At 41.7% G+C, this 25,416-nt stretch overlaps 2 protein-coding genes across 4 annotated transcripts in view; one reads left to right on the top strand and one right to left on the bottom strand.

Annotated features, from left to right (window-relative positions):
• FLACC1 (flagellum associated containing coiled-coil domains 1) overlaps positions 1-21,009 on the top strand; it is a 42,077-nt gene extending 21,068 nt beyond the window's left edge. The window contains exons 10-16 of one of the 3 annotated variants that reach the window (XM_034430662.3): positions 1,255-1,307; positions 2,883-2,982; positions 8,731-8,834; positions 10,434-10,496; positions 15,310-15,399; positions 17,432-17,541; positions 20,718-21,009. In XM_034430662.3, the coding sequence (XP_034286553.1) occupies positions 1,255-1,307; positions 2,883-2,982; positions 8,731-8,834; positions 10,434-10,496; positions 15,310-15,399; positions 17,432-17,541; positions 20,718-20,796 (599 nt within the window). In that variant the 3' untranslated portion in view covers positions 20,797-21,009. Of the gene's footprint in view, positions 1-1,254; positions 1,308-2,882; positions 2,983-8,730; positions 8,835-10,433; positions 10,497-15,309; positions 15,400-17,431; positions 17,574-20,695 lie in introns of all 3 variants that reach the window. The other 2 variants (XM_034430652.3, XM_060688101.2) reach the window with 2 other exon arrangements.
• Positions 12,474-25,416, bottom strand: part of LOC117673283 (uncharacterized) — a 60,158-nt gene continuing 47,215 nt past the window's right edge. The window contains exons 19-22 of the mRNA XM_087886597.1: positions 25,289-25,400; positions 23,476-24,001; positions 22,705-22,916; positions 12,474-12,683 (exon numbers count right to left, since the gene is read on the bottom strand). Of these exons, the coding sequence (XP_087742723.1) occupies positions 22,739-22,916; positions 23,476-24,001; positions 25,289-25,400 (816 nt within the window). The 3' untranslated portion in view covers positions 12,474-12,683; positions 22,705-22,738. The remainder of the gene's footprint in view (positions 12,684-22,704; positions 22,917-23,475; positions 24,002-25,288; positions 25,401-25,416) is intronic.

Here is a 25,416-nt window from a genome sequence, read left to right as displayed (position 1 = left end):
GGATGCCCTGTGTCATTGCAGGAAGTTTCAGGCAGAAACTGTTAAGGTTTTGAGAAGCAAAATTATTTTCCCTCCACAGGATGTTCTATATCAGTATAACTTTTTTTCTTATTTTTTCTCTGTTAAGATCAAAGGTCCACTTACATAGGGCCATGTGGGCAAACTCCAAATAGTAAAAGAACTTGGTATTGTAACTTAACAGTTTACTTGGATAGCTTTGATTGCAGCATTGATTTCTTTGGTCAGATAGAACATCTAACTGTACTTTAGAAGAACTTCCCTCAGGGTGGGAAATGCCCTAATGACTGTAAAAGCCAGAAGCCAAATTCAGTTCAAGTTAGAAATATGAAGAATTGAACAAGTCTTTCTGAGAATTAGGAAAATTGTCTTCAAAAAGAAACCTTATTAATCTCACCAGCTTGAGAAAAACTGTTTACAGCTAGCAGGAGAGACTTATGAGGGCAGAAGGATATGAGAAGGCATCATCTTCAGATGCCATGGTCTCAAAAAAATAGATGTGTTTCAGGAAGTTTTTTAAGGGTAAGAACTTTCTCTCAAGTTCAAAAGAACCTGATTTTTACCATTGGGGGAGGGGGGTTAATGGGTGAGGGAAAGTAGGGCAGACAAAGGACCAGTTTCTGTCTTAACGCCCTCTTTCCCAAGCTCTAGACCCTGACTCAAAATTGCACTGCCAAACTTGAGTTATTTTGTTGCTGAAGTTAATTGGTGTAGTTTTGAGATGCTGGGAGATTGCAAATAGGATGCTTGGAGATGGGCTGAGCCAACCTTACTGGCTTCTCTATTTGGATCTCTAGGAAAATAATCACAACTTAAAACACTACAAATCTCTAACTCCGCTCTCCATATCTTTCTCAAACTGCATCCAACCTCCTTCTTCCTAACTAGAATGAGGGGGAAAATATTTCCCTGTCAGTTACTTCCTAATATTTTGGAATAGGCAGCTCCTAGCAACAATTAGGAGATACTCTCCTAGCAAAAACATCACCAGTGACTAGGAAAATTAAAATATTATTTTTAAGCACTCCTGGCTTCATTAATTCTCTTCTATCTATGTTGAGAAGTGGGCCATGGGAAAAAAATACTGATAATTCTGAGTTAATTCATTAGAAAAATATATAACTAAAATTAAGACAAATCAAACCCAAAACATGAAAAATGTTTGAGTCAGTAGTTTATAGCGCTATGATTTGGATACGTGGAATATATTACTTCTTTCCTTTCTTCCATCCTCAGCTACAATGCAGAAGGAATACAAATACCTGAAGAATGCATTTCGTATGTACCAGGTAAAGATTTAAATTGCCATCTAAGAATTAATGAAGTACATTTGTAAAACTCGTGGATTTAGGAGCCATATTTATAATTCGGAGATACAACAGAAACACCTTTTCATATGAGCCTTCAGTTGGCTGTAGCTTTCCCACAATGTGCAACTACTGCAAGGCAGTCCATATGGGGCTACCCTTACAAAGCGTCTAAAAATTGCATGGTGCAAAGTACAGGATGGAGTCTGATATACATTTAAGCATTTTTGGCATCCTCCAAAATTATCCTATCTAATTCCTTATTGGACATGCAGCTTCTTATCCATTTTATTTGGTCTTTCTCCTGATGGAATCTCAAGTAGAAGAAAATATGGAGGCTATCCATTCTGTAAAATATTATCCCTGATTCCTAATAAATATCCCATAAACATCAAGGACAGCAATTAGTGAATGGTTTGGGGTCTACCTTTTGCAATGTGGGAGAGCAAGGCTGTTCAACTGACTGCACTTGATGTGAATGAGTTGCTGCAATGGGGAGACAGTGCTCAGGAGCTAATCTCTCTCTACCCTCCCCCTCCTTTATTTAGCTATGTACTGCCTATTTGCCTACCTATCTCTACAGGGCTTTGGTGGTTGGCTCCAGTCAAAAACTTTTTATTATGCAGAGCAATTTTTATTCTCAAAACTTATTTGAACGCAGAAATTAAACTCTTTTCTTACTTAGAAATGGTTATTTTTATTTTAAAAATAGTTTCTTCCTTTTTTAAAATCTTTATCCACAAGTGTATTTTTAAATTTTGGCTTTTTAAAAATCTTACTATTTTAGTATGCAAATGTGCAAGCAACTGGCAAATTCTTCATATTTTGCAGAAGGCAGTATGGGTAGTCCTTGATTTACAACCACAATTAAGCTCAAAATTTCTGTTGCTAAGTGAGAGAGTCTTACCCCCTTTTATGACCTTTCTTGGCACTGTTGTTAAGCGAATCACTGCAGTTGGTAAAGTTAGTAACACAATTGTAAAGTGAATTTGGCTTTCCCCATTGACTTTGCTTGTCAGAAGGTCGCAAAAAGTGATCACATGACTTTGAGACACATAAATATGAACTAGCTGCCAAGCATCCAAATTCTAATCACATCACTATGGGGATGCTGCAATGGTCGTAATTGTGAAAAATGGTCATAAGTCACTTTTTCCAGCACCATTGTAACTTTGAACAGTCACTAAATGAATGCATGTACCTATGGTTTATAATTCTTCCCTCCCAAGCTGGAAAAAGACACATATGTGCTCTGGTGAAAAGCTCTTGTGACTTCTCAATATCCCATGCAGTTCATGGTTTAAAAAGTCATATATGCAATGTCTTGCATAGGAGAAAATAAGTCAACTTTAAATCCTCCTATGTGCTGAGGGGGTTATAGTTAATCCACACAACTGAATGAGCAAAACTCATGATGACTTTTGAAATATTTTTTTAATTGGACCACAATATCCTGTTTAATATAAATAACATATTTTAATGCATTGATAGGCAGAACTGGTGCCTATATATGTTTCAAGCTGGTTGGTGGTTTTATTTGCTTGTTTGTTGTGGTAGGATAGCATTTCTGATGAAATGGAAGAAAAATGGCTGAGAAGACAGGCCGAATGGAAAAAAAGTGAGCGGACTGAACGAGAAAAGGCATTATTACAACAAAGTAAGTAAAAGAAATGTACTAATCTTGTACTACTGTAATCAAAGCACTATTTTCTGTTTCCTCAGCATTTTATTATCCCATAGAAAGTTTTCAGGAAAAGAAGCAAGGACACCCAAATGCTGCAGAGGTTTTGCCTTATTCTACATGTATATATAGTAATATATAGTATAATCTCACCTAAATTAATCCAGGTTATAATAGCAATATCAATAAGACTTATATACTGCTTCACAGTGCTTTCCAGCCCACTTTAAGCAGTTTACAGAGTCAGCTTATTGCCCCCAACAATCTGGGTCCTCATTTTACTGACCTTGGAAGGATGGAAGGCTGAGTCAACTTTGAGCTGGTCAGGATCGAACTCCTGGCAGTCAGCAGAATTAGCCTGAAATTCTGATTCCAACCACTGCGCCACCATGACTCCTATAAAATTAGTAATGATCATATATAATTAATATAATTAATATTATAAAATACTAATACCGTATTTTCCGGTGTATAAGACGACTGGGCGTATAAGACGACCCCCTACTTTTCCTGTTAAAATATAGGGTTTGGGCTATACTCGCCGTATAAGACTACCCCTCTTCCAACGCACACCAAATAAAAATTAAAAAACATCAGATTTGATTTCAATATGGTAATTTTAATTCAAATGCTTATGCCTTTCCAAGAATCTAGTACACCAGGATACAGTGGCCTTAAATCTGTTGCTGTGATCTGGGTTAGATTTGGCCCACTGAAGTGCAAACAAACGTATTTTATTTCGTGTCACTACATAACCGTTTTGGCGATGCTCATTCACCATGTCTGCTACATGTTTTTCGAGTTCTGGCCAATGTGGGGTGCCTCTTCTTAATGCACACTTACTCCTTGGCATACTCTTTAACGCTTTTACATTTGCTTTCCAGTCCCGAACCATCTTTTCTGTTACTCCATATTGTCTTGCAGCAGCACAGTTATTATGTTCCATGGCAAAGTTTACAACTTTAAGTTTAAAACTGGCTTCATATTTCTTTCTTCTTGCTGGTGGAGCCATGATGGGGTCTTGACTGTTATATTTGTATACTATACTGTATGTACTGTTGCTGTACTGTATGTATTGTTGCTGTACTGTAGAGAAAGGTAATGGGCTACGCTAGGTGTAGTGGCAAGAGGGCTATTTTGTACCAGGTTTTTTTCCTTCACCCATGCAGCCTTGTCGAGATCCGCACAGCTTCATGAATCTGAGTTGCTGGCACTGACTGATGACATTGACAGAAAGCTGTGCCAATCTAGTCAAGGCTGTATGCTGCTGAATGCTGGAACCAGCTGGCTGCTGAGCGGAGCTTCTCCCAGGCATCTAGGGGGGTATTACCGACACTCTGACTTCCCCAGCTGACCCCCACTGATGGCGAGGTCCACCGGTCTGGGGAAGTCAGAGCGTCGGTAATATCTCCATGGATGCCTGGGGGAAACTCCGCGCAGCAACCAGCTGGTTCCAGCATTCCAAGGAGGTCCATGGTGAAAGCGGCGCCACGGTCGACCTGGGCCAGCACCTTGCACACCTGGCTCTGCGTCTCCATTATGAGAAGCTCCATGCGACTTCGCATGTCTCTGCCCCAGTCGCGCAGCTCTCGCAATCCGCTCACCAGAGGAGCCATGAAGTGCTCGCACCGCCTTGCCAGATCTTCCTCATCCTCCTTTCCCCATGGCTTTTCCGGTTGTAATTGTTGCTGCTGCTGCCGCCGAGGCTGCTCCTTCATCTCCGCCCGCCGCACCAGACCCAGCCCGGCCAGCACCGCCGTGGCTCCCGCAGTCCAAGCAGATCGGCACCCGGGCTCACAGGCGAAGAGTGGGAGTGCGCAGCGCACTTTCCTGGCTTGGCGCCAATCCGGACGGCTGCAGTAATGGTGAGAGCGGGCAACCTCGGGAGAGCCATTTCGGGACTCCGTTTTGCACGTGTAGCGGATCCCAGTTACCAAGAAACCCGGAGAAGAGGCACAAGGGGGGTTTATCAAAAAGGAGCTTTAAAAGAGGTCTCGATACATGGACACCGCGAGCATGGACACCGTCCACACAAACAGGCACCAAAGTCTCATTGCGGCAACGTTAAGCCGTGACTTTACACGCCTCCTAGTTTTAGGCTGCTTGTTCCAATGCCTTCGCGATAAGCCGGCAGAATCAAAACTCTTTTTTTCTTTCTTTCTCTCTCTCTCTCTCTCTCTCTCTCTCTCTCTCTCTCTCTCTCTCTCGGCGGCTTTGAACCCGTGGAATTGGGGGGGGAGAGAGGGGGAATGTTATCAGCAACAAACAACAACAAAAAGTGTGTGTTTGTGGAGAGGGGAGGTAGTGGTAAAGGCGGCAGACCGGTTTTTTTTTCCCCAAGCCGATCTCTTTCGCAGCGTATCCAGCCCGACCCCATTCAGAAGAAAGGCTGCAGCCGGAAAGAAACGGGGGGGAAAGACATCTGCACCTTTTGTTACATACACACACACGAAACCCACAGTTTTCTGGCCTCTCGCGCAGATCTGTTGTGGGGTGGGGTGGGTGGGAGCCACATAATTCCGGGAGGCGAAAAGGGGCGCAGGGATATTTCCAGAAATGAGCGAAATAATGCAATCCACGCAGCGACGCCCATATTCTCCCGTTCAGATTCTACCTCTGGCTAAGAGAAAACTGCCTTGAAAGTTTCTCTGCCCCCCCACCCTTTAAACCCAAGACCCTGCCTCGTTTGCAGACTAGAGCACTTCTTTCCCCCGCCCGATTAGCCCAGGTTAAAATCTTAAAAGCTCGGGCGCCCCTCAAGCCGCTTCTCCTGACATCGGGATGAACGAGAAAGCCGTTTTAGCTTCACCTATTCTTCCACACACACCCCTCCACCCCGGAAGGTAATTTAGCGCTGCTCCTCCTTTCCCCATGGCTTTTCTGGTTGTAATTGTTGCTGCTGCTGCCACCGAGGCTGCTCCTTCATCTCCGCCCGCCGCACCAGACCCAGCCCGGCCAGCACCACTGTGGCTCCCGCAGTCCAAGCGGATCGGCACCTGGGCTCGCAGGCGAAGGGTGGGAGTGCACAGCGCACTTTCCTGGCTTGGCGCCGATCCGGACGGCTGCAGAAGGAACTGGGCACCGGCTGTCATGTCTTTTCTGCTGTGCGGGATTCGGCACCTGGGCTCCCGGGGTTTAAGCCTCCGGGCCGGCCCGCGCTGCTCCAGGATGTTTGCTTCGGGCTTCTTGGAATCGCTGCCGGGCGGTTCTTCCCATTGGGGCGATGGTGGGTGGCTGCGAGCCTGGAAGAGGTGGTGAAATGCAGAGCAATACCTCGTGGGGAAGGAGTTCGCCGTGGCTCCTGCAGTCCAAGCGATGCCGATCGCTGCCACCCACCATCGCCCCAACGGGAAGAACCGCCCAGCAGCGATTCCAAGGAGCCCGAAGCGAACATCCTGGAGCAGCGCGGGCCGGCCTGGAGGCTTAAACCCCGGGAGCCCAGGTGCCGAATCCCGCACAGCAGAAAAGACATGACAGCCGGTGCCCAGTTCCTTCTGCAGCCGCCCGGATCGGCGCCAAGCCAGGAAAGTGCGCTGTGCACTCCCACCCTTCGCCTGCGAGCCCGGGTGCCGATCCGCTTGGACTGCGGGAGCCACGGCGGTGCTGGCTGGGCTGGGTCTGGTGCGGCGGGCGGAGATGAAGGAGCAGCCTCGGTGGCAGCAGCAGCAGCAATTACAACTGGAAAAGCCATGGGGAAAGGAGGACGAGGAAGATCTGGCAAGGCGGTGCGAGCACTTCATGGCTCCTCCGGTGAGCGGATTGCGAGAGCTGCGCGACTGGGGCGGAGACATGCGAAGTCGCATGGAGCTTCTCATAATGGAGACGCAGAGTCAGGTGTGCAAGGCGCTGGCCCAGGTCGACCGCGGCGCCGCTTTCACTGTGGACTGCTGGGAAAGAAAGGAAGGTGACCCGAATTCTGGGGTAGAGTGGGGACGCGTTCCTTTCTCGTGGGCCGCGCACTGCCTGGCACCTCTTGTAGGTTGGAACTAATTTGGAGTACAGCTTCCCCTCAATGTTGCCGGCGCTCCCAAAGTGTCATCGGTCAGCGCCAGCAACTCAGATTTGGGTACCCGGCGTATAAGACGACCCCCGACTTTTGAGATGATTTTCCTGGGTTAAAAAGTCGTCTTATACGCCGGAAAATACGGTACTAATTATTATTATACTAATTAATATTAATTATAAAACTAGTAAGAGTATTCTGAGACTAATAAAGCCTTACAGCAGGGGTCTGCAACCTTTAACACTCAAAGAGCCACTTGGACCCATTTCCCACAGAAAACAAAACAGTGGGAGCCGCAATGCCTGGGTGGGCATGGCCAACTTGACACATGACCCCCTAGCCATGCCTGGTGGGTGTGGCCAACTCACCACTCCCCCTGGTCACATGACCCCCCCAGCCATGCCTGGTGGGTGTGGCCAACTCAGCATCACTCCCACCCAGCCACAAAACATTTCGAACACGTGTATTGGAGGGTAGGGTGTAGTCAGCTGTCAAACTGAATAAAAAATAGAATAGAATAGAATTATTTATCAGCTGAAGAGGTTGTAGGAAAAAAATGCTTTTAAAAGCCTCTGACGATCAGGCAACTCAGCTGGGATCTCAGAGGCTTTTAAAAGCATTTTTTTCCTACAACCTCTTCAGCTGAGCGGTTTGGCTTGCATTTGGGAGGTTTCCCCCCTACCCCTTTCGGCCGTGCACGGAGCGAATCTCTTACTTACTTTCTCACTGAATAGCAGTGACTTCCTGGATAGCGAGGCGAGGAGTGACTGGGACTCTCTTCTTCCTTCTCTTATCCAGTGAAGGGAGGAGGGGTGGGGGACAGACGGGGCCAACCAGGTGAGGAGTCTCTTCTTTTCTCAAGCCATGTGAGGAGTGACTGGGGCAACGGGTTGGGCCAACCACATGAGGAGTGACTGGGAGGGGAGCGAGTCTCTTCTCTTCTCAAGCCACACGAGGAGTCACTGGGCCCGGGATGAATGGATGGATGAAATCAGCCGGTACTACCAGTGAAAAAGTTAACTACTGGTGGGTGTGACAGGGAGCCACAGGAGAAGGGCGAAAGAGCCACGGTTCGCCGACCCCCGACTTAAACCATTCTGATTTAAGAAAACATATTCACCAACTTTGGGGTTGGGAATAGTGTGAAGGGATGGTGGAAGACGAGTCACAACATGTAAAATGGTGAACAAAATTGAACAATGTTGGGGGAAACAAGCACATAGCACCATCCTAGACTATCCAGGCCTAAGTAAGAATAAACTTATAACCATATTTTTGGTTATATATTATATTTTTACAAAAATTGCCCTAAAAATAAATAAATACTACACAACTCAAGTAAATATAAATATATAAAACAAATAGGTAGAAAATCAGTTGTCAAAGGCAGAAGGAAGCAAACACATTAGCAATATGGAATAAACACAAAGCTACAAGAGAAAATATTTTGCTAACAAGTTGCAGGAATCTTCCTGTTATATACAAAATTCTGCACACATAAAATTTTGCCACATTGTATTTATGGTTGGAGTCTTATCATACAATAGAAGCAGCGTATGTTTGGGTGTCTTGGGAAATGTATTAATAAGGATATGATATGGGTGCTGTACACATGGCTATTTATATGAAATTACCATGCTAAATTCATATGCGAGTTTCCAGGACTCAGGCACAATGCAATTAAAAAATAGATTTTAAAAAACCCTTTATCCTTTCCTCAGAGCAATCTTTAACAAAGAGATTTGAGATGGAATTAGAGGAGCAGAAGAAGATTATTCAGAATAACAGTTTTTTGCTAGGTAGAGTTTATGAACAAGAGAGAGAAGTAAGTGCATTTCCTACTTATCAAAAGTTGCTTTGCTTTGTACAGAAGGCTATTGTAACTTGAATTAAAAGCTTTTTCTTACAAATCTCAGCCAATATGATTGTTGCAAATAGGCATTGCTTGGATGATGTGTGGTGTTGTTCTGTATAACTTGTATTCTTATAATAGCCTGAGTTGCTGCTCTCATTTTTGTTTAGCACTAAAAGACTAAAATAAAAAATAAAAAACAAAAGTCATAAACCATTAAAGCTTGTTCCTGAGTGGAACAAAATTTCTTCAGGAATAATTAATCAGAAATCCATCCATCCAGTCATTTCTTGGAGATTAGAATGGCTCCAACCCTCTTGGCCTTTTGTAAGGCTTTAAAAACATGGCTGTGTTTTCGAGCTTGGACATGAAGGTGTTAAAACCCCTATTTCCTGGCTTTATTTTTAACTGGTTAATTATCTTGGTTGCTGTGTATATTTATTTTGGATGTTTTTATTGCGTTTATAGTTTTGGAATCATAAGCCACCTAGAGTCATTGCTTCAGATGGACAGGTATAGAAATTACGGTAAACAAATTCATGAAGCAAACAACTCCAAACAGGAAGCAATAAAGTGTTGAATTTTGAACTGATATTGTAAAATGGCTTAGTTACTGCATGAGATTTTATGATTGGGCAGATATCTTGCAAGTAAGGAAGGTCAATACTGCAATACCACATTGGGTCATTTCAAACTTTTTTTTTCATTCTCCTTTCAGTAATGGATAAAGATTAACACTATGGCATTAATGAAGGGACTAGTGGCTCAGTGGCTAAGACGCTGAACTTGTCGATCGAAAGGTCAGAAGTTCAGCAGCTCGAATCCCTAGTGCCGCATAACGGGGTGAGCTCCCGTTACTTGTCCCAGCTTCTGCAACCTAGCAGTTCGAAAGCATGTAATAAATGCAAGTAGAAAAATAGGGACCACCCTTGGTGGGAAGGTAACAGCATTCCCTGCACCTTTGGCGTTTAGTCATGCCGGCCAAATGACCACGGAGATGTTTTCAGACAGCGCTGGCTCTTTGGCTTTGAAACAGAGATGAGCACCGCCCCCTAGAGTCGAGAACAACTAGCACATATGTGTGAAAGGAACCTTTACCTTTACCTTATGGCATTAATGAGCCCAATTGGGAAGCAATTTAAGGCTCTGAGTTTCAATCTGAATGGAAGTTTTCAGTAAGATGTAAACTTACTGAAACTTATTAGTAAATGTTTTTTTCCTATTATCAGTAGAATTATGCACCTACCGTCCTTGTCCTACTGTCCCCATTTATTCGTACTTGCCTACCGTCCTTGTCCTACTGTCCCCATTTATTCGTATCCTTATCCTGTATTCATAATCATGTTTATATTTATATCTGTTATCTTACGTGTTTGACAAATAATAAATAAAAATAATAAATTAAAAAAAAGTTATGTTAGCCTCATCCGGTGCATAGCTGGTCAGAGTGTGAATTGAAGTCCTTAAGGGGAGACGTACACCAAGACTTCATTGGGAGCCACAAAAAATTAAGAATTGAACATTTATTGTCAGGTATATTTTTCTGTTAATTTCCCTTTTTTTTTTCCCCAGGAATTTGAGAAGCAGAAACAAACTGCCTTGGAAAATATAGAAGCGTTAAATGCCAAAATCAAGGCATGTGTATTGATTTTTTTTTAAAAAGTACAATTGAGGCATCTATGTAATAAGTAGCAATGTGGTCTATTTTAGGCTTCCTATTTATATATATTAGATGCAACTCTCCCAAGATTCCACCTGCTAGTTGGGGAAAAGGAGAGTTATTAGTGGGAATAATGATAATTTATTAAACTAGTATTTGCTTTAGTATTTTGATTAGGTCCAGCAACCCTTGACTATAAAGCCTTTTGAACCATTAAACAAATCTGTGAAGAACAAGGAGAATTTCTAATATTGGAATATATTGGAATGTGCAACTGGAATATAAATATCAATAATGTACTACACATGTACAGCTATAACCACAAATGGAACTTGTCATAGAATGCTCTTGCTCAGTCTGCTGGCCAAGCTTTTTTTTAGGATACTTTAATCCATTTCATCCCCTCCTTCTCTCTCAAAAAAAACCCCAACTACTAAAAAGTTAGCTTCTTTAGCAAGCCAACACTGCTTTAGAAACCCTACACTGCTATTTTTTACCCCCTGGCATTTTCTTCCTCTGATATGGTGGTTGAGTATCATTTGTATTTTCTTTCTTGTTTTAAACTTTTGATTTCATCACCTAGAATTGCTTTGGCATTTGGGGTAGATGTTTAATTGAGATAATTTTCTGTCTTCGGCACTCTTTAAATATGGTCCATCCTCACTGGCTTTTTTTTTTTTTTTTTGGCAATGGAAGCTTTGCCTTCAAAGAATTCTATTTCCGTTAATGGAAAATATGGCAAGTTTGCCAATACATTCTTTTCTTTTTTCTTTTTTTTTTGATAACCTCCTGTAGACCATTAAATTTTAAGTTCAGTGTAAGTATATACAAATCAAGAATTGGTTTATTCCTTGCTACTGCAATTCTTCAAGTGATCGTTTGTGAATTCATGCACAAGGCTTCTGCATCGATGCAGTGTCTAGTTTTGAACCTTCTAGTTTACAGAGTTGTTTCACAGGAATCCTACTCTTCCTGCATACTAAGTCACAGGTGAAGCTCTCACAGAATGTCTTCAGTTCCTAAGACCATCATAGTGGATTTGAAGGGAATAGTGAGATCACATGAGACCAAGTGGGGCTAAGAGGATAACATGTTGTGAAGTAATGGATTATCACCTGAACTCCATGTACAGGGAGATAAGCAGCTTTTCACTGTATGATTCATATACACGGAGAAGATCTAGCTGCCCTAAAATGACCAAACAGAAGATAGTTCTTCCAGAAGTTGGATTACCCAAATATTGGTCCCACCTATAAGGCTTGATTGAGGGGTTGGGCTGAACTTATCCAGCTGCCAAGAGTTCTAGTAGGGAATCGGAGGAAAGCTATCAATATTGCCTTGGGCTGTATGTGGGAACAGAAATGGGGCACTGTTTTTTGGCTAAATTATACCAACACTTGAACATTGCCACTGAGATGCTGGAGAGGAACACAACAAACTTTAGATGAGTAAGAAAGGCATGCAGAAAATCCCAAGAACAAATGGATATTTGCATGAGGGAAATCCCAAGAACAAATGAGTATTTCCATTGATGTAGAAAAGATGAGAACATGAGGTGAAGATACATGGGAGAGGCCCCTTTCCACCATGCCTCTTGGCCCTCCCCACTGCCAGTCTTGGGGATAGAGCTAATGCAGCCTCTGGTTATGAATTACTCTACTGTAGTTATTTCTTGCTGCCCACACGCCAATCTTCCTGGAGGGAAAAAAGTCTTGTTCAGGCTCCTTTTTAACCCAAGGTTATGTGAGAGAAGGGCTGTCATAGTCTGACATGCATAATTTACCTGTAACCCTAATAATAATGGTTAACAACAAGGTGATATTAACTGTAAAAATGAAATGGAAAACCAATTCTGTATTACACTCTTCTTACATAGTAACTTTGAGGCTTTTGGTCAGAGAATAGCAATCCTGTCTCCTTTTGAGGAGACAATTAAAACATCAATCATTTAATTTAAAATCAGTTTTATTAGAAATAGAATTTTCTTTTAGCTTAGGTAGCCAAATGTCCAAACAATTTCAATGAGATAGAATAACGCATTTATTGCTGATGAAAATCCAGTGTCTCCCACGTGAGTCTCCCATGGTACCCAAGGTGCAGGTTGTTCACAGATCCAGGTGGACAGGATTCAAAGTGCAAAAAACGTTAAGATGGAATGGAGCCTACGAGAATGAAGTTTCAATAAAAATGATAAATCTCTGATACAAAAACCAGAGGCATGTTCAAAGAACAATTAGATACATTCAAAATACCAAAGACTATGCAGCAGATTTTTGTTTGCTTGTTTTGTGTTGATTCCTAATAACTGCCTGGTTAAGTCCTTGCAGGGGTTTTTTTGGAAATAAGTTTGCCACTGGCTCTTTTGTAAGGCTGCGAGTGAATGTCTGGCCCAAGGTTACAACTAGATGGCTTTGTCTTCAAGATGAGGCTAGAACTCACATAGTAGATTAGCATATTTTAAAGCAGAATTATCTGAATGTAGAAACAGTGCTGCTTTATAAAACACTAGTAAGACCACATCTGGAATACTGCAACCAATTTTGGTCATCATACTACAAAAAAGATGTTGAGTGTTTGGAAAAAGTTCAGAGGAGAGCAACTAAGATGACCAAAGGCCTGGAGACTAAACCATATGAAGTACGGCTGCAGGTTTTGGATCTGGCTAGTCTAAAGAAAAGAATTGGGGTGACATGATAGCAGTATTCCAGTATTTGAGGGGCTGCCACAAAAAAGAGGGGGTCAAATTATCTTCCAAAGTACCAGAGGGCAGGACAAGCAACAATGGGTGGAAAGTAATCAAAGAGAGAAGCAACCTGGAATTAAAGAGAAACTTCCGAACAGTGAGGACAATTAATCAGTGGAACAGCTTGCTTTCAGAAATCGTGGGTGCTCCATCACTGGAGGTTTTTAAGAAGTCACTTATCTGAAATGGTATAGGTTCTCCTGCTTGAGCAGGAGGCTGGACTAGACGACCTTCAAGGTCCCTTCTAGCTCTATTCTACTCTAGATGACGGCCAAGAGACTCCATTTTTTCTCCAAGAGGAGGGATTTTTCCACCCACTTTACTTCTTCAGATGCCTGGTCCAGATTAATTGACTTCTGCAACTGCAGCCTTCAAGTTCCTGTCTGGATCATATTCAGCACCTTCCATTAAATCTCTTATTTGTTCCAAGACAAAGCCTTTTTTTCCTAGCAAGAATGAGGCTGAGGTGAACAAATCTAGATTGTATTACTCCATGCTTGGGAATAAGCTTCGATCTTTCAAGAAGCTAAATGAATGTGGGACAGCAAAGGGCTTGCCATGCCTTGTGTAAGTGAATAGGTGTTTGCCAATTCACTGAAGACTTTAAGGGAAGTCTTTAAGGGAAAGAAAGGGAAAAGTTACAGGACAGAGGAGGCAGGGAACTTGTAATCTGTCTCGCATGTAATCTGCATCTGTACAACCAGGCTATCTTCCTCTCCCTTTTCTGTCTCACTCCAATTTAAATCTTACATCACCCTAGCCACTTTGTGCATATAATGAAGTGAAAGCGTATAGTTCAGTGATGGCTAACCTTTTTGGCATCGTGTGCCAAAAGCTGGGGGGGGGGTGTCGCACGTGTATACTCACACCCATAATTCAACGCACCTCGCTCCCCCGCGCGCAACCCCCTGCGCTCCCCCCGCTTGGTACGTGATGGCCCGGAAGGCCCGTTTTTCACCCTCCCCAGACTCCAGAGCCTTTCTAAGAGCCTGGGGAGGGCAAAAACAGCTTTCCCCAGCCCCCCGGAGGCCAGAAACAGCCTGTTTCCTGACTTAAAATCAGCTGGCCGATGTGTGCATATGCACTGGAGATGAGCTAAGGCAACGCTCGTGTGCCCATTGATATGGCTCAATGTGCCACCTGTGGCACGCGTGCCATAGGTTCGCCATCACGGGTATAGTTCATGCAAGCTTATTCCTTTCAGTAAAAGTTATCAGACAGAAAAAATGCCCAGCAAATTCCTTTGGTCGGTCTTTCATGAAATGAATTATTGGTGGGTTAGAAAAAAGTAAACATAATTTTATTGAAGAGAAAGCTACTCTTAGGTATTTTAAATATGAGCAAAAGAGCTAAAATGTGTATCTATGTATTTGGAAGGCAGAAATATTCATGACAGATAAAACAGAGGAATGGAATAAACCATAACTCTTAAGGTGTGGTGAAGGGTGTAGTTGATCTTCACCAAAGCACTGGTAAACATGCTTTTAAAAAAAGGTAAGAGTAACCTGTTGGGATAGGCAGCTATAGAATTCGATCAAATTTAAAAAAATCCATTAAAAAATTAGCATGGAACTTGAGGTCTACCCAACTCCTATTTCAAATGAATAAAACCCTATCCTATAAGTCTTATTTGGTTGGATAGGTAATTTGAGTCTTCAGTTGCATCAGTTCCAATGAGCTAGCAGCAAGAGCTCATGAGAACTGTAGTTCAAACATAAAAGAGTAAATTGCCTAAAATCTTGCTTGAGTTAAAGAAAGTACTGCTGGGTAATTTGGTGGAGACTATAATGCTCACTAAATCTAAATATGATTTAAAAATCATTGTAACTTTTTGGATCAGATCTTGTGAAATTTGGAGCATTTTCAATCGTTCACACACAAAAAAAAAGAGTATTCCTATCCCCGGTATGCACAATATTATCTGGAAAGAAATCTCTAATAAGTGTGCTTTATTTTACTAAAATCATACATTTTCATGGAATAACTGTGAAAATGTGATGCAAATGCTTGAAATTATTTTAAAAAATGTTTTTATCCAATAAAAGACATTGGAGAATGAAATGAATGAGAAGAATGAAACTCTTCATGCTATTGCTTCATCTCTTCACAAAGCAGAGTTGGAACTTCAGAAGGAGGTGAGATCTGTGATGTGACTACCCTTTTGAAACTTGTCTAACATTACTTTTTACTTGCTGGTGGTAGGTGATTATTTTTTTAAAAGGATAGCCCTGCCTTTCCTTTTAATAATCCCCCAAATAGCTCAGAATAGGATAATTCCACATATTCATGTAGCGAGTAACATTGGCTCCTTCCCAGTGACTGGGATCCAAATATTGTCACTCTGCAATTCCAGAGGAGTTTTATTCTTGAGGAGGATAATAAGCCCCTTGTTCCTCCTGCTGTCCTGGGGATGGGTGAATCGCCTCCCTTTTGCCTGTAATGCTCTTCCTCCAAGGCCAGAGGCACAACCATCCAATCAGCCTTGCTCACATGCTAGGAGCTTTTCTTTACCTCTGCAAGAGACAGCTTTCATCTGCATCAATATTCAATGTGTATCTTTTTAAAATTCCATTAAATCCTGTGGCCTTTGGTGAAGAGAACCACCATGTTTAGTTGTGCAGGAACAACAAATTCAGGTCCCATGTTCAGCTACTGCGCCACAGATGCTCCTGAAAAGGCCATTAATCATATTTTTTCTTTTCCTTATCAAACCAAACAGAAAAAAACTTAGCCTCTGCATCTCAGAGATTGATTTTCTGCTCTGATAATGGGCCATTTGCTGAATACTACATCGCTGAGAATTGTGAAATGTGCTCTGTTTAATGGTTGCTGTAACTGCTTTCAATTGCCTCTAGTTTTCTTTGTATCTCATTGCTATAGTCACCATTGGTAGCTCCCTTGTCGTGGAACCTTACTTCTGCAACTCTCTTTTACTTGCTTACTTTACTCTGTCCCCGAACAAGACAGAGGCAAGCAATTCTCATGCAAATCACTGAGCCAATGCATTAATTCTTTGTGCAAACAAAGGTTTGTTTAAGAAGGAGAGACAAAACATGGGGAGAGCAGGACATGAGAATAGCTAACTAACATTAATAAGATAATGTTAGTTAGCTAAATAACATATGGGTGAAAGCAAAAACGGTAAGATTGAACTTTATTGAATATAGCAAAATTTGTTGATTGTGCAATCATACCAGAATGTGCAATATAACAAACACCTGATAATTATTCTGAGTAACTGTTAAATGAACAGATACTGACACTGAATCAAAGCAGTGGTGAAATGTAAAACTTGTTACTACAGGTTCTGTGGGCATGGCTTGGTGGGGGGGGGTGTAATATGATTGAGTGGGTGTGGCCAATTTTTTTTTTTACTTTGAAAACCATTTTTTCGACAACTTCTTCGGATGAAGAGGTTGGTAAAAAAAAAAAAACCTTTTAAAGCCTCTGACAATCCCAGCTGACTTGCCTGATCGGCAGAAGCTTTTTTTTTTTTTTAAACATTTTTTCTATAACCTCTTCAGCCAAAGAGGTTGTAGAAAAAATGCTTTTAAAAATAAAAAAAAGCCTCTGATTGCACGGCTCAGCTGGGCAATGGGTGGGGGGGCAGGGATTTTTGCTACCGGTTCTCCGGACCACCCGCCTCCATCGCTACTGGATCGGGCAATCCGGTCCGAAGTGGGAGCATTTCACCCCTGATACAAAGCATGCAAGAATGGCAGGTTTAGTAGAGATGGCAGCTGGAATTAAAACTGGAGATAGAACATTAATGTGAGATTTGCAGATGCCATCACTTTGTAGCCAAAAAACAAGCTCATTGAAAAGGTTATCTGGAAATAAAAATAGTTAAAATCTGGGTAGTTAAATACCAACAAAGATAAGATCAACCAGCAATGATGCTGTAGTTTTAAGCTACAGTGATTTTGTGGAAGTCAGTTAAAATTCCATCTTTTCTTGCATAGTGATCAAGCAAATGACTACCTCTAAAAAGAAATGGCCATAAGGTGCCTAATATTAAGATAAAAATTCTCTAGTTCAGTACTAATTTAAACAGTACTCAGATATCAGTGCTCTTCCAACAATAGCAAAAAAAAGATTTCATTGATGATAGAAATATGTATGTTACTTTCCACTTTTCCAAAACCCAGTTTGTTTTCTCCACTACAGAAAGTCAAAATGGCAGACATGGAGAAAACTATCCAACAAAAAGCAGCAGCTGTTGAAGAGAAATATCGAATTAATATAGCTTCTTTGACAGAAGAAAACAACACTTTGAGGTGGGGGAAAAAATCTAGTAAAATCCAAAACAGTAAGTCTTTTGAAAACGTTTAAGAGATTATTTGCCAAATTCACCCTTCTGGAAGCATTTTTATCTTAGGAGTGACAAGGGCAAAGATGTAGGGGGGCATGGAGAGATATCAGGAAATCTTAATGACTGTGACGCTGAATGTCTAAACTTTTGTCCTTCGAAATATTTGCCATTAAAACAAACATTTAAAATGATCCTTAGAACTGTTTGAAAAAAAGATACGTATGCCAAAAGCATGCAGTAACATTCAGTAATAACGGAATTGATTTAGTAGTTAAAATTCCAGTTGCAATATTTTGTGTCATTAAGACAATTGAATTTGTCATTTTTGAGAAAATGAGAGAGTGGCTGGGAATCTCACTGATACCAGTAACAATATTCACGATGAGATCTGATTCCATTACTGTCCATGAGTTAAAGCATGCCCATATACACAGATTGTCAAATGTAAGTCCCATTGTTTCAAGATTACTCTCTAAGGTTAATGACTCCAAGGATCATAGCCATATTTGAGGGCAAAATCTTGGAAAGAGCTGCACTTAAATTATGCTTTTAGACTTTTCTTCCAAAATATAACTGTTCCTATAACTTCCCAGTACTTTTATCCCAGTACTGAATGCAACCACATGTTTGTTGGACCCGTGTCCCTCCTGGTTAGTACTGGCTTCCCGGGAGGTGACGCGAGGCTGGCTCCAGGGGATTATAAATGCTTCATTGGGTGAGGGTGCCTTCCCCGCCGCCTTGAAGGAGGCGGTGGTGAGGCCTCTCCTCAAGAAGGCTTCCCTGGACCCGGCAGTATTGCCTAATTATCGTCCAGTCTCCAACCTTCGCTTCGTTGCGAAGGTTGTCGAGAGTGTGGTTGCACGACAGTTTCCCCAGTACCTGGATGAAACGTCGTATCTAGATCCGTTCCAGTCGGGTTTCAGGCCTGGGTACAGCACGGAAACGGCACTGGTTGCGTTGGTTGATGATCTCTGGAGGGCTCGGGACAGGGGTTGCTCCTCTGTCTTGGTCCTGTTAGATCTCTCAGCGGCTTTTGATACCATCGACCATGGTATCATGCTGCACCGGTTGGAAGAGTTGGGGGTGGGAGGCACCGTATTACGGTGGTTCTCCTCCTTTCTCTCCGACCGGTCGCAGTTGGTGTTGACAGGGGGGCAGAGATCGACCCCGAGGCCCCTCATATGTGGGGTGCCGCAGGGATCGGTCCTCTCGCCCCTTTTGTTCAACATTTATGTAAAGCCGCTGGGCGAGATCATCCGTGGTTTCATGGTGAAGTACCACCAGTACGCTGACGACACCCAGCTGTACATCTCCACCCCGGACCACCCCAACGATGCCCTTGAAGTGATGTCCCGGTGCCTGGAGGCCGTACGGATCTGGATGGGGAGGAACAGGCTCAGGCTCAACCCATCCAAGACTGAGTGGCTGTGGTTTCCGACGTCCCGATATAGTCAGCTGGCGCCATCGCTGACTATTGGGGGCGAATCATTGACCCCCACGGAAAGGGCTCGCAACTTGGGCGTCCTCCTGGATTCACGACTGTCTCTAGAAGAGCACTTGACGGCCATGACCGGGAGGATTTTTCATCAGGTTCGCCTAATTCGCCAGTTGCGTCCCTTTCTAGATTGGGACTCCCTACACACGGTCACTCATGCCCTCGTCACCTCTCGTCTGGACTATTGTAACGCTCTCTACATGGGGCTCCCCTTGAGGTGCACTCGGAGGCTCCAACTGGCGCAGAGTGCAGTCGCGCGGATGGTTATGGGAGCAACGTGGAGCTCCCATGTAACACCTCTCTTGCGCGAGCTGCACTGGCTCCCGGTGGTCTTTCGAGTGTGCTTCAAGGTTCTGGTTACCACCTTTAAAGCGCTCCATGGCTTAGGACCTGGTTATCTACGGGACCGCCTGCTACCACCAATAGCCTCCCACCGGCCAGTACGCTCCCATAGAGAGGGGCTCCTCCGGGTGCCGTCGGCCAAACAATGTCGACTGGCGGCCCCTAGGGGGAGAGCCTTCTCTGTGGGGGCAACTACGATCTGGAACGAGCTCCCCCCGGAGATACGGAGGATCCCGGATCTGAGCACCTTCCGCCGCGCGCTTAAAACGTTTTTATTTCATCAAGCTGGCCTGGCCTAAATCTTCTCCCTTTTAAAATTTTAAAATTTAAATTTTAAACACTAATTTTAATTTGTTTAATTATGGGATATTTTTAAAATTGAGCCAAATTGTTTAATCTGTTTTAATCTATTTTAAATTTTGTATTCCTGTGTTTTATCTTTTGGCTGTTCACCGCCCTGAGTCCTTCGGGAGAAGGGCGGTATAGAAATCTAATAAAATAAAATAAATAAAAAATAAATAAAATCTAATCATAGAGTCCCCAAACCAGGGGTGAAATGTTCCCGGTTCGGACTGAATTGGGCGATCTGGTAGCGATTCTGGCAGGTGGTTCGGAGAACCGGTAGCAATGGGAGCGTAAGGCTCCACCCACCTGCCCGGGTGTTGTTACTACCTGCTTTTAAAAGATTAAAAAAAAGGCTCTGACAATTGCGCGCCACAGCTGTGACCGTCAGAGCCTTTTTTTTACTTTTAAAAGCATTTTTTACAACCTATTCAGCTGAATAGGTTGTAAAAAATGCTTTAAAAAAGTAAAAAAAAAAGCCCATTTCTCCCACAAGCCACGCCCACAGAACCAATAGTAACAAATTTTACATTTCACCACTGCCCCAAACCAACTTTAAAAAAAAATACTGACAGGCTCAAATGTGCCTTTGTGACATGCTGGATGATATACAAAAGAGCCTTTAACTTCACTGTAGAGAATGAAGCAAAACCCAATTTGAATTTATAAATTGATTCAAGGTGCACATCTTGTGCTTTGGCACATGGGTTATAACTTTGCTAAACAAAACATTTGATATGTCTAGTTGTTTTAGCACAGAATTTCAACTAGCTTCTTATAAACCACTTTCACTTGATTGTGCAATGAGTGACACAGCAAGTGAGGGGAGAATTGGGGTGAATGTCACTCCCCAATGCCATCTGCAATTGAGGGAAATAGTTTCCAACATTTGTTATACTATAGGCTCTGTAGTCTCCCTGTACAATGACAGAAAAAAAAGTTTGCTTTTTTTTCTCCTTCAGGCGCAAGCTTATTGAGAAGAATGAAGAGATATTTACTGAACGTGCCCAAAAAAGTAGTATTTTTGGAATGTTTGATTAGAACTATGCATGAAGAATTGGTTTATGGGAGATTGGGTGAAGCTATTTCTTCAGAACATTAGGCTGAAGCTGGAACACCAGAAGTGTCAAAAGATTACTTATATATATGTATCATTATGTTTTTCACTTTATTTATATCAGCTGTTGTCTAATAGTTTGGTGCTGTGTTTTCTTCCCTCACTAAGTTATAAATAGAATAAATGTTTCTTGGCCAGATGGTGGACATTACATACATTATATAAAAAGGGCACAACCTGGTCCTGTAGGTTTAAATCCATAGTTAAATGACTAGATATAAAGTGAAACATAAACTGCTAAATTCTAAATGTCTATGGAGATTCTCAGTCATCCAGGTCATGGTTATCCCAAATGTGCTTTTTCAAGAGGCAACTGGACTTTTTGATTTTTCTTTGAAGATGTTTCGCTTCTCAGCCAAGAAGCTTTTTCAGCTCTGACTGGATGGTGGGGAATTCCCTGAAGAAGCTTCTTGGATGAGAAGTGAAACGTCTTCAAAGAAAAACCAGAAATTCCAGTTGCCTCTTGAAAAAAAAAAGCACCTTTGTCAAATTATAATTAAAATACTATTTGTCAGTACCTTAAATATCAGGAACCCAAAACTTCTGCATTGATTTTTTTTAATGAACTGGCTTCAATATTTCTTTAGAGGCCCGCCTGGGGATGTAGAACCACCTACCTAGAACTGTTCTCATGATGTTTGGCAACTGTTGCACAGTGTACATAAAACACTGAATTGATCTTCAATAAAAAAGAGCTGAATTTTAGAGATGCATAGCACTTCAGATCTGAAGCCAAAAGGCACTGTTGGTGCTTCCGTAACCCATATGTTAATGGGATTGTACACCTACTGGTCACACTCAGGAAAGGACAGCTTCTTTAAGGTGTGCACATGGCCTTAGACTTGTTCTAATCACCTATTTGGTTCTAAGTACAAAATTCTGTACATCCCTACTTTATTCCTGGAATGTGACTCTACATATGAGATTCTGTCTATTTTCTAGAGGATATATGTAAGAACTTGCTTTCAAAATATATAGCAAACCAAGACTTCTGTTACTTCTTTCTTGATACAATTTTTTAATTGGCCTGAGATTGGCCTATGTGTATCCTCCTTTGCCAGTCTTTGCAATAATGTATCATTATTTATCCATTATTTCTTTGTTGAAGTCTTATCTCACTGCTCTAAAACACTGCATTGTAACTTATCATTTCACTTTATTTCTCTATCTTCACTGTAATGCAACTGTTCAGATGTTCAATTTATAACTGTACATTTACAATTTACAATGTACAGTCCATACCTGCTATAGATTAGAGGAAACATTTTCCCATTGAACAGGGGAAACAGAACTACCAGGTTCTGTCTTTTATATGGATTTTGTTCTGGATTTCATTAACTTCTTGCAAGAGAGTTGGAACTTAGGCAAGATCTACAATCAAGGCTTCTGCAAACGGCATCTTCTCTGCCTCAGTAAGCATTAAATAAATATAGCAGAGTATCAGCTGTATTTAATAGCTGAAGGACGTATTAATTTATTTATTGTAGTAGTATTTTAAAAAATCTCATTGTGTTTAACCCACAAAGGTTGCTCCTGGCTTGGAGATATATCCCTGAGCATCAATGATTCTGCAGTTTACTCTTTCCAATGAAGCAAACCTAGTTAGACAATATCTGATATCCTTCAGCTCTAGAAAAGGCTTGCTTAAGAAATGTGCTGATCATACAAATCATTTTTGAGATATGCAATGAGTAGCAGATGGGGAAAGTGCATGTCTCTTCATCTTCTTAAACATCAAATAGCTTTGAGAATAGGTATTCCTGTTCAACAGTATTCCTGTCCAAAACCCAACAAAGAATGAATGAAAACAAGAGAGTTCTTTTTGAACTCACCACTCTTTTCTCTCTATGTCCCCAGCAATCTAAATTATTGCATGTCTGAACTCTGCTCTGATGGTACAAAAGGTTTGTTAGGCACAGGGAAGATCAATTTTTTCCTGAGAGTATAAGCTGGTTGGGGCATTTGTTTCCTTTCGCGTTGAGGATCTGCACGTTTGCTCACTTCTTCATTGACTTCTGTAAGAATGGATAATAGATCTTCACCTCTAAAGAGAAGAAAATGAACATCAACTAAATATCAATTCTTACTTTACCCTTACTTCCCTTCGTATTATTACTGGACCATAAACTAACATAATTGCAAATCAGAAAGCACAAAATCAACTATGTTTAGGCCTGGAGACAAATTATTTAGCATGTTAGAAATTTCTTAGGGCCCCAGCTTCTCTGCAATCAAGAATTTATATTGTTTATCTCCCCTCTGCCTATTCAGCACAAAGATTACTAGAGCCAGGATGGCATCGTGGCTAAGATGTTGGAGAAGACTGGGAGACCCAGGCTGAGGGCTACTGTAGCTCCTTGGACTAGTCACATTCTCCCACCTCTCTCCCTCACAGGATTATGGTGGAGGGGAAATTCCTAACTCAGGCAAGCCTGTACTATCAGGATTTTGAGCATGAAGCTTATGAAAGACGATTGAAAATTGTGTGAAAAGTCCATTTGGAATGGGCTAAGTGGCCTACTAACAGCTTACAAAACTATACTTGGTAGTTCATTCAGAACAGTCACATTAAAGAGAAGACCTCCATGTAACATGAATCCTACCTTGGCACCAGGAGCTGCAATTTACTGCAAAGAGCCTGAATGTACCAAGTGCCTTCCAGTACATGCCGGAAAGAGAGATAGCCATCTACAGTGGCCATGCCAAGCAGGAAATCTGCTTCATCTGGAATACTTGAGGTCAGCTGCTGGGAAGACACGAATCCTGAACTTTGTGCATCTGGTTCAAATGAGGCAGCATGCCCGGTGTCTTCTTGGAGGAAGGCTGGCTGCTGTGTCTTTTCACCTTGACAGGCCTGGATGAAGAAGAGCTTAGGTTTCTGAGCCAACAATGGACAGCGGTTGGCTTTGAAGTATGATGTGATGGTACGGATTGGAATCAGACATTCATCTGTCCCAAAAATTTTTCCAGATTTTCCATGAGATAGAATACAGCATACCAGACAGTCACTGTCTTTCCAATCTTTAGAAGACTGCCAAAACTCCAAAAGTTTTTCAATTTCTGTGGAAGTCTTGTCGTCATACTTTTTCACTTTGAATCCAAGCCAGGTGAACACACGTTTCAGCTCCACTGTTACAAAGAAATACGGCAAAGAGTTTAATACAAAACAATGTCTGTGGATGTGCCATTTCATGGATCTAAGTTATACAGAAAAGATATGGAAACAATGTGTATTTCTGCATTTTTAGGATAAAACAGATTTGACAATTAGTAACAAAATGGACTTTTTTTGATAATTTACTAGGCTTATAACTGTGAGACTGCCCTTACCTGTTTATTTCTTCTAAATATCCTATAAATGCAGAAAATGCAGAATAATGATCTGTATTGAAACTTAACAAGAGAGCCTATTGCCCCATTTTAATAGGCTGATGGAATTTGCAGAGGAGTTTTGGAATTGCAAACACCAGCCTGGGCCCTTACATCTCTGACCTTTCTTCATTGAATAGGAAGGACTTAAAAAAGTAGACCGCCATGTGAAAAAATATACAAACTAAATGTCACTATTGTCCTCCCTTAATCGCTACAGCAGCCATCTTGTTTATGCTCAACATTAGGAGCAGAAGTAATAATACACAGGTAATTTTCATTTATCAATCATTCAAAGTTACAGCAGTGCTGAACAAGAAGACTTACAATTGGTCTTCGAAGTTGTGGCCATTGCAGCATCCCTGTGGTCATGTGATTAGGATTTGAGCACTTGACAATCAATGTACATTTATGATGGTCGCAATGTCCCTCAGTCATGAATATAAGTGACATTTGTATGCATCAAAGCCGGCAAGACATCACAAGTTGCAGTCACATGACATTGTGTTTAATGACCTGTGATGATTCGCTTAAAAACCGCAGCTGGAACCAACAAACTTTGTAAGACAGGAAGTCATTTGACTTTTCACTTAATAATCACATCACTTAGTGACAGAGTTGCTGGTCACAATTACGGTTGGTGAGTCAGGATTATCTGTACTATCTTATGAGAAAGTTGATAGAAAAAGAATTGCCACTCCCCTTTCCATAAGATTAATGGAAGCTGCAGTATGAATGCTCCAATCTATGAAAATTGCAACTTATTTCCATTTGCACATTTCAATTCTACTTATTTTCATTAAGTTAATTGTCTCTTAGTCATAAAATCCTAGCCTGGCACCTTCTGTGGAATAAAATGAGAGATTAAAAAAAATCTGCACACAGGCAGCAACAATAAAAAACTTTTACGGCTTGAAACCACATAAAAGGTACACATTAGTAATCATTTGCTGTTCTGTAATGTGAAAGTACTTTATAGAAAGATATGGAAGCATTTTTTTAAAAAGGGGGGATATCCCAATATAAGCACTTATTTAAGCCACTTACTGGCATCTTTCTCAGATCCATTCCTTTTTTTGAGATCACCTTCAAAATTGACATTGTTAATGATAAGACAATATCCTCTGCACTGCCCATCCATTTTATACTGAGATAACACCTGCAGAATGAAGGAC

Source organism: Pantherophis guttatus, chromosome 1, assembly GCF_059756535.1.
Source record: "Pantherophis guttatus breed Tessera chromosome 1, ASM5975653v1, whole genome shotgun sequence".
In the NCBI taxonomy this organism is placed as follows: domain Eukaryota; kingdom Metazoa; phylum Chordata; class Lepidosauria; order Squamata; family Colubridae; genus Pantherophis; species Pantherophis guttatus.
The sequence above is the reverse complement of the archived record's forward strand: the minus strand, read 5'-3'. Positions and strand labels throughout refer to the sequence as shown.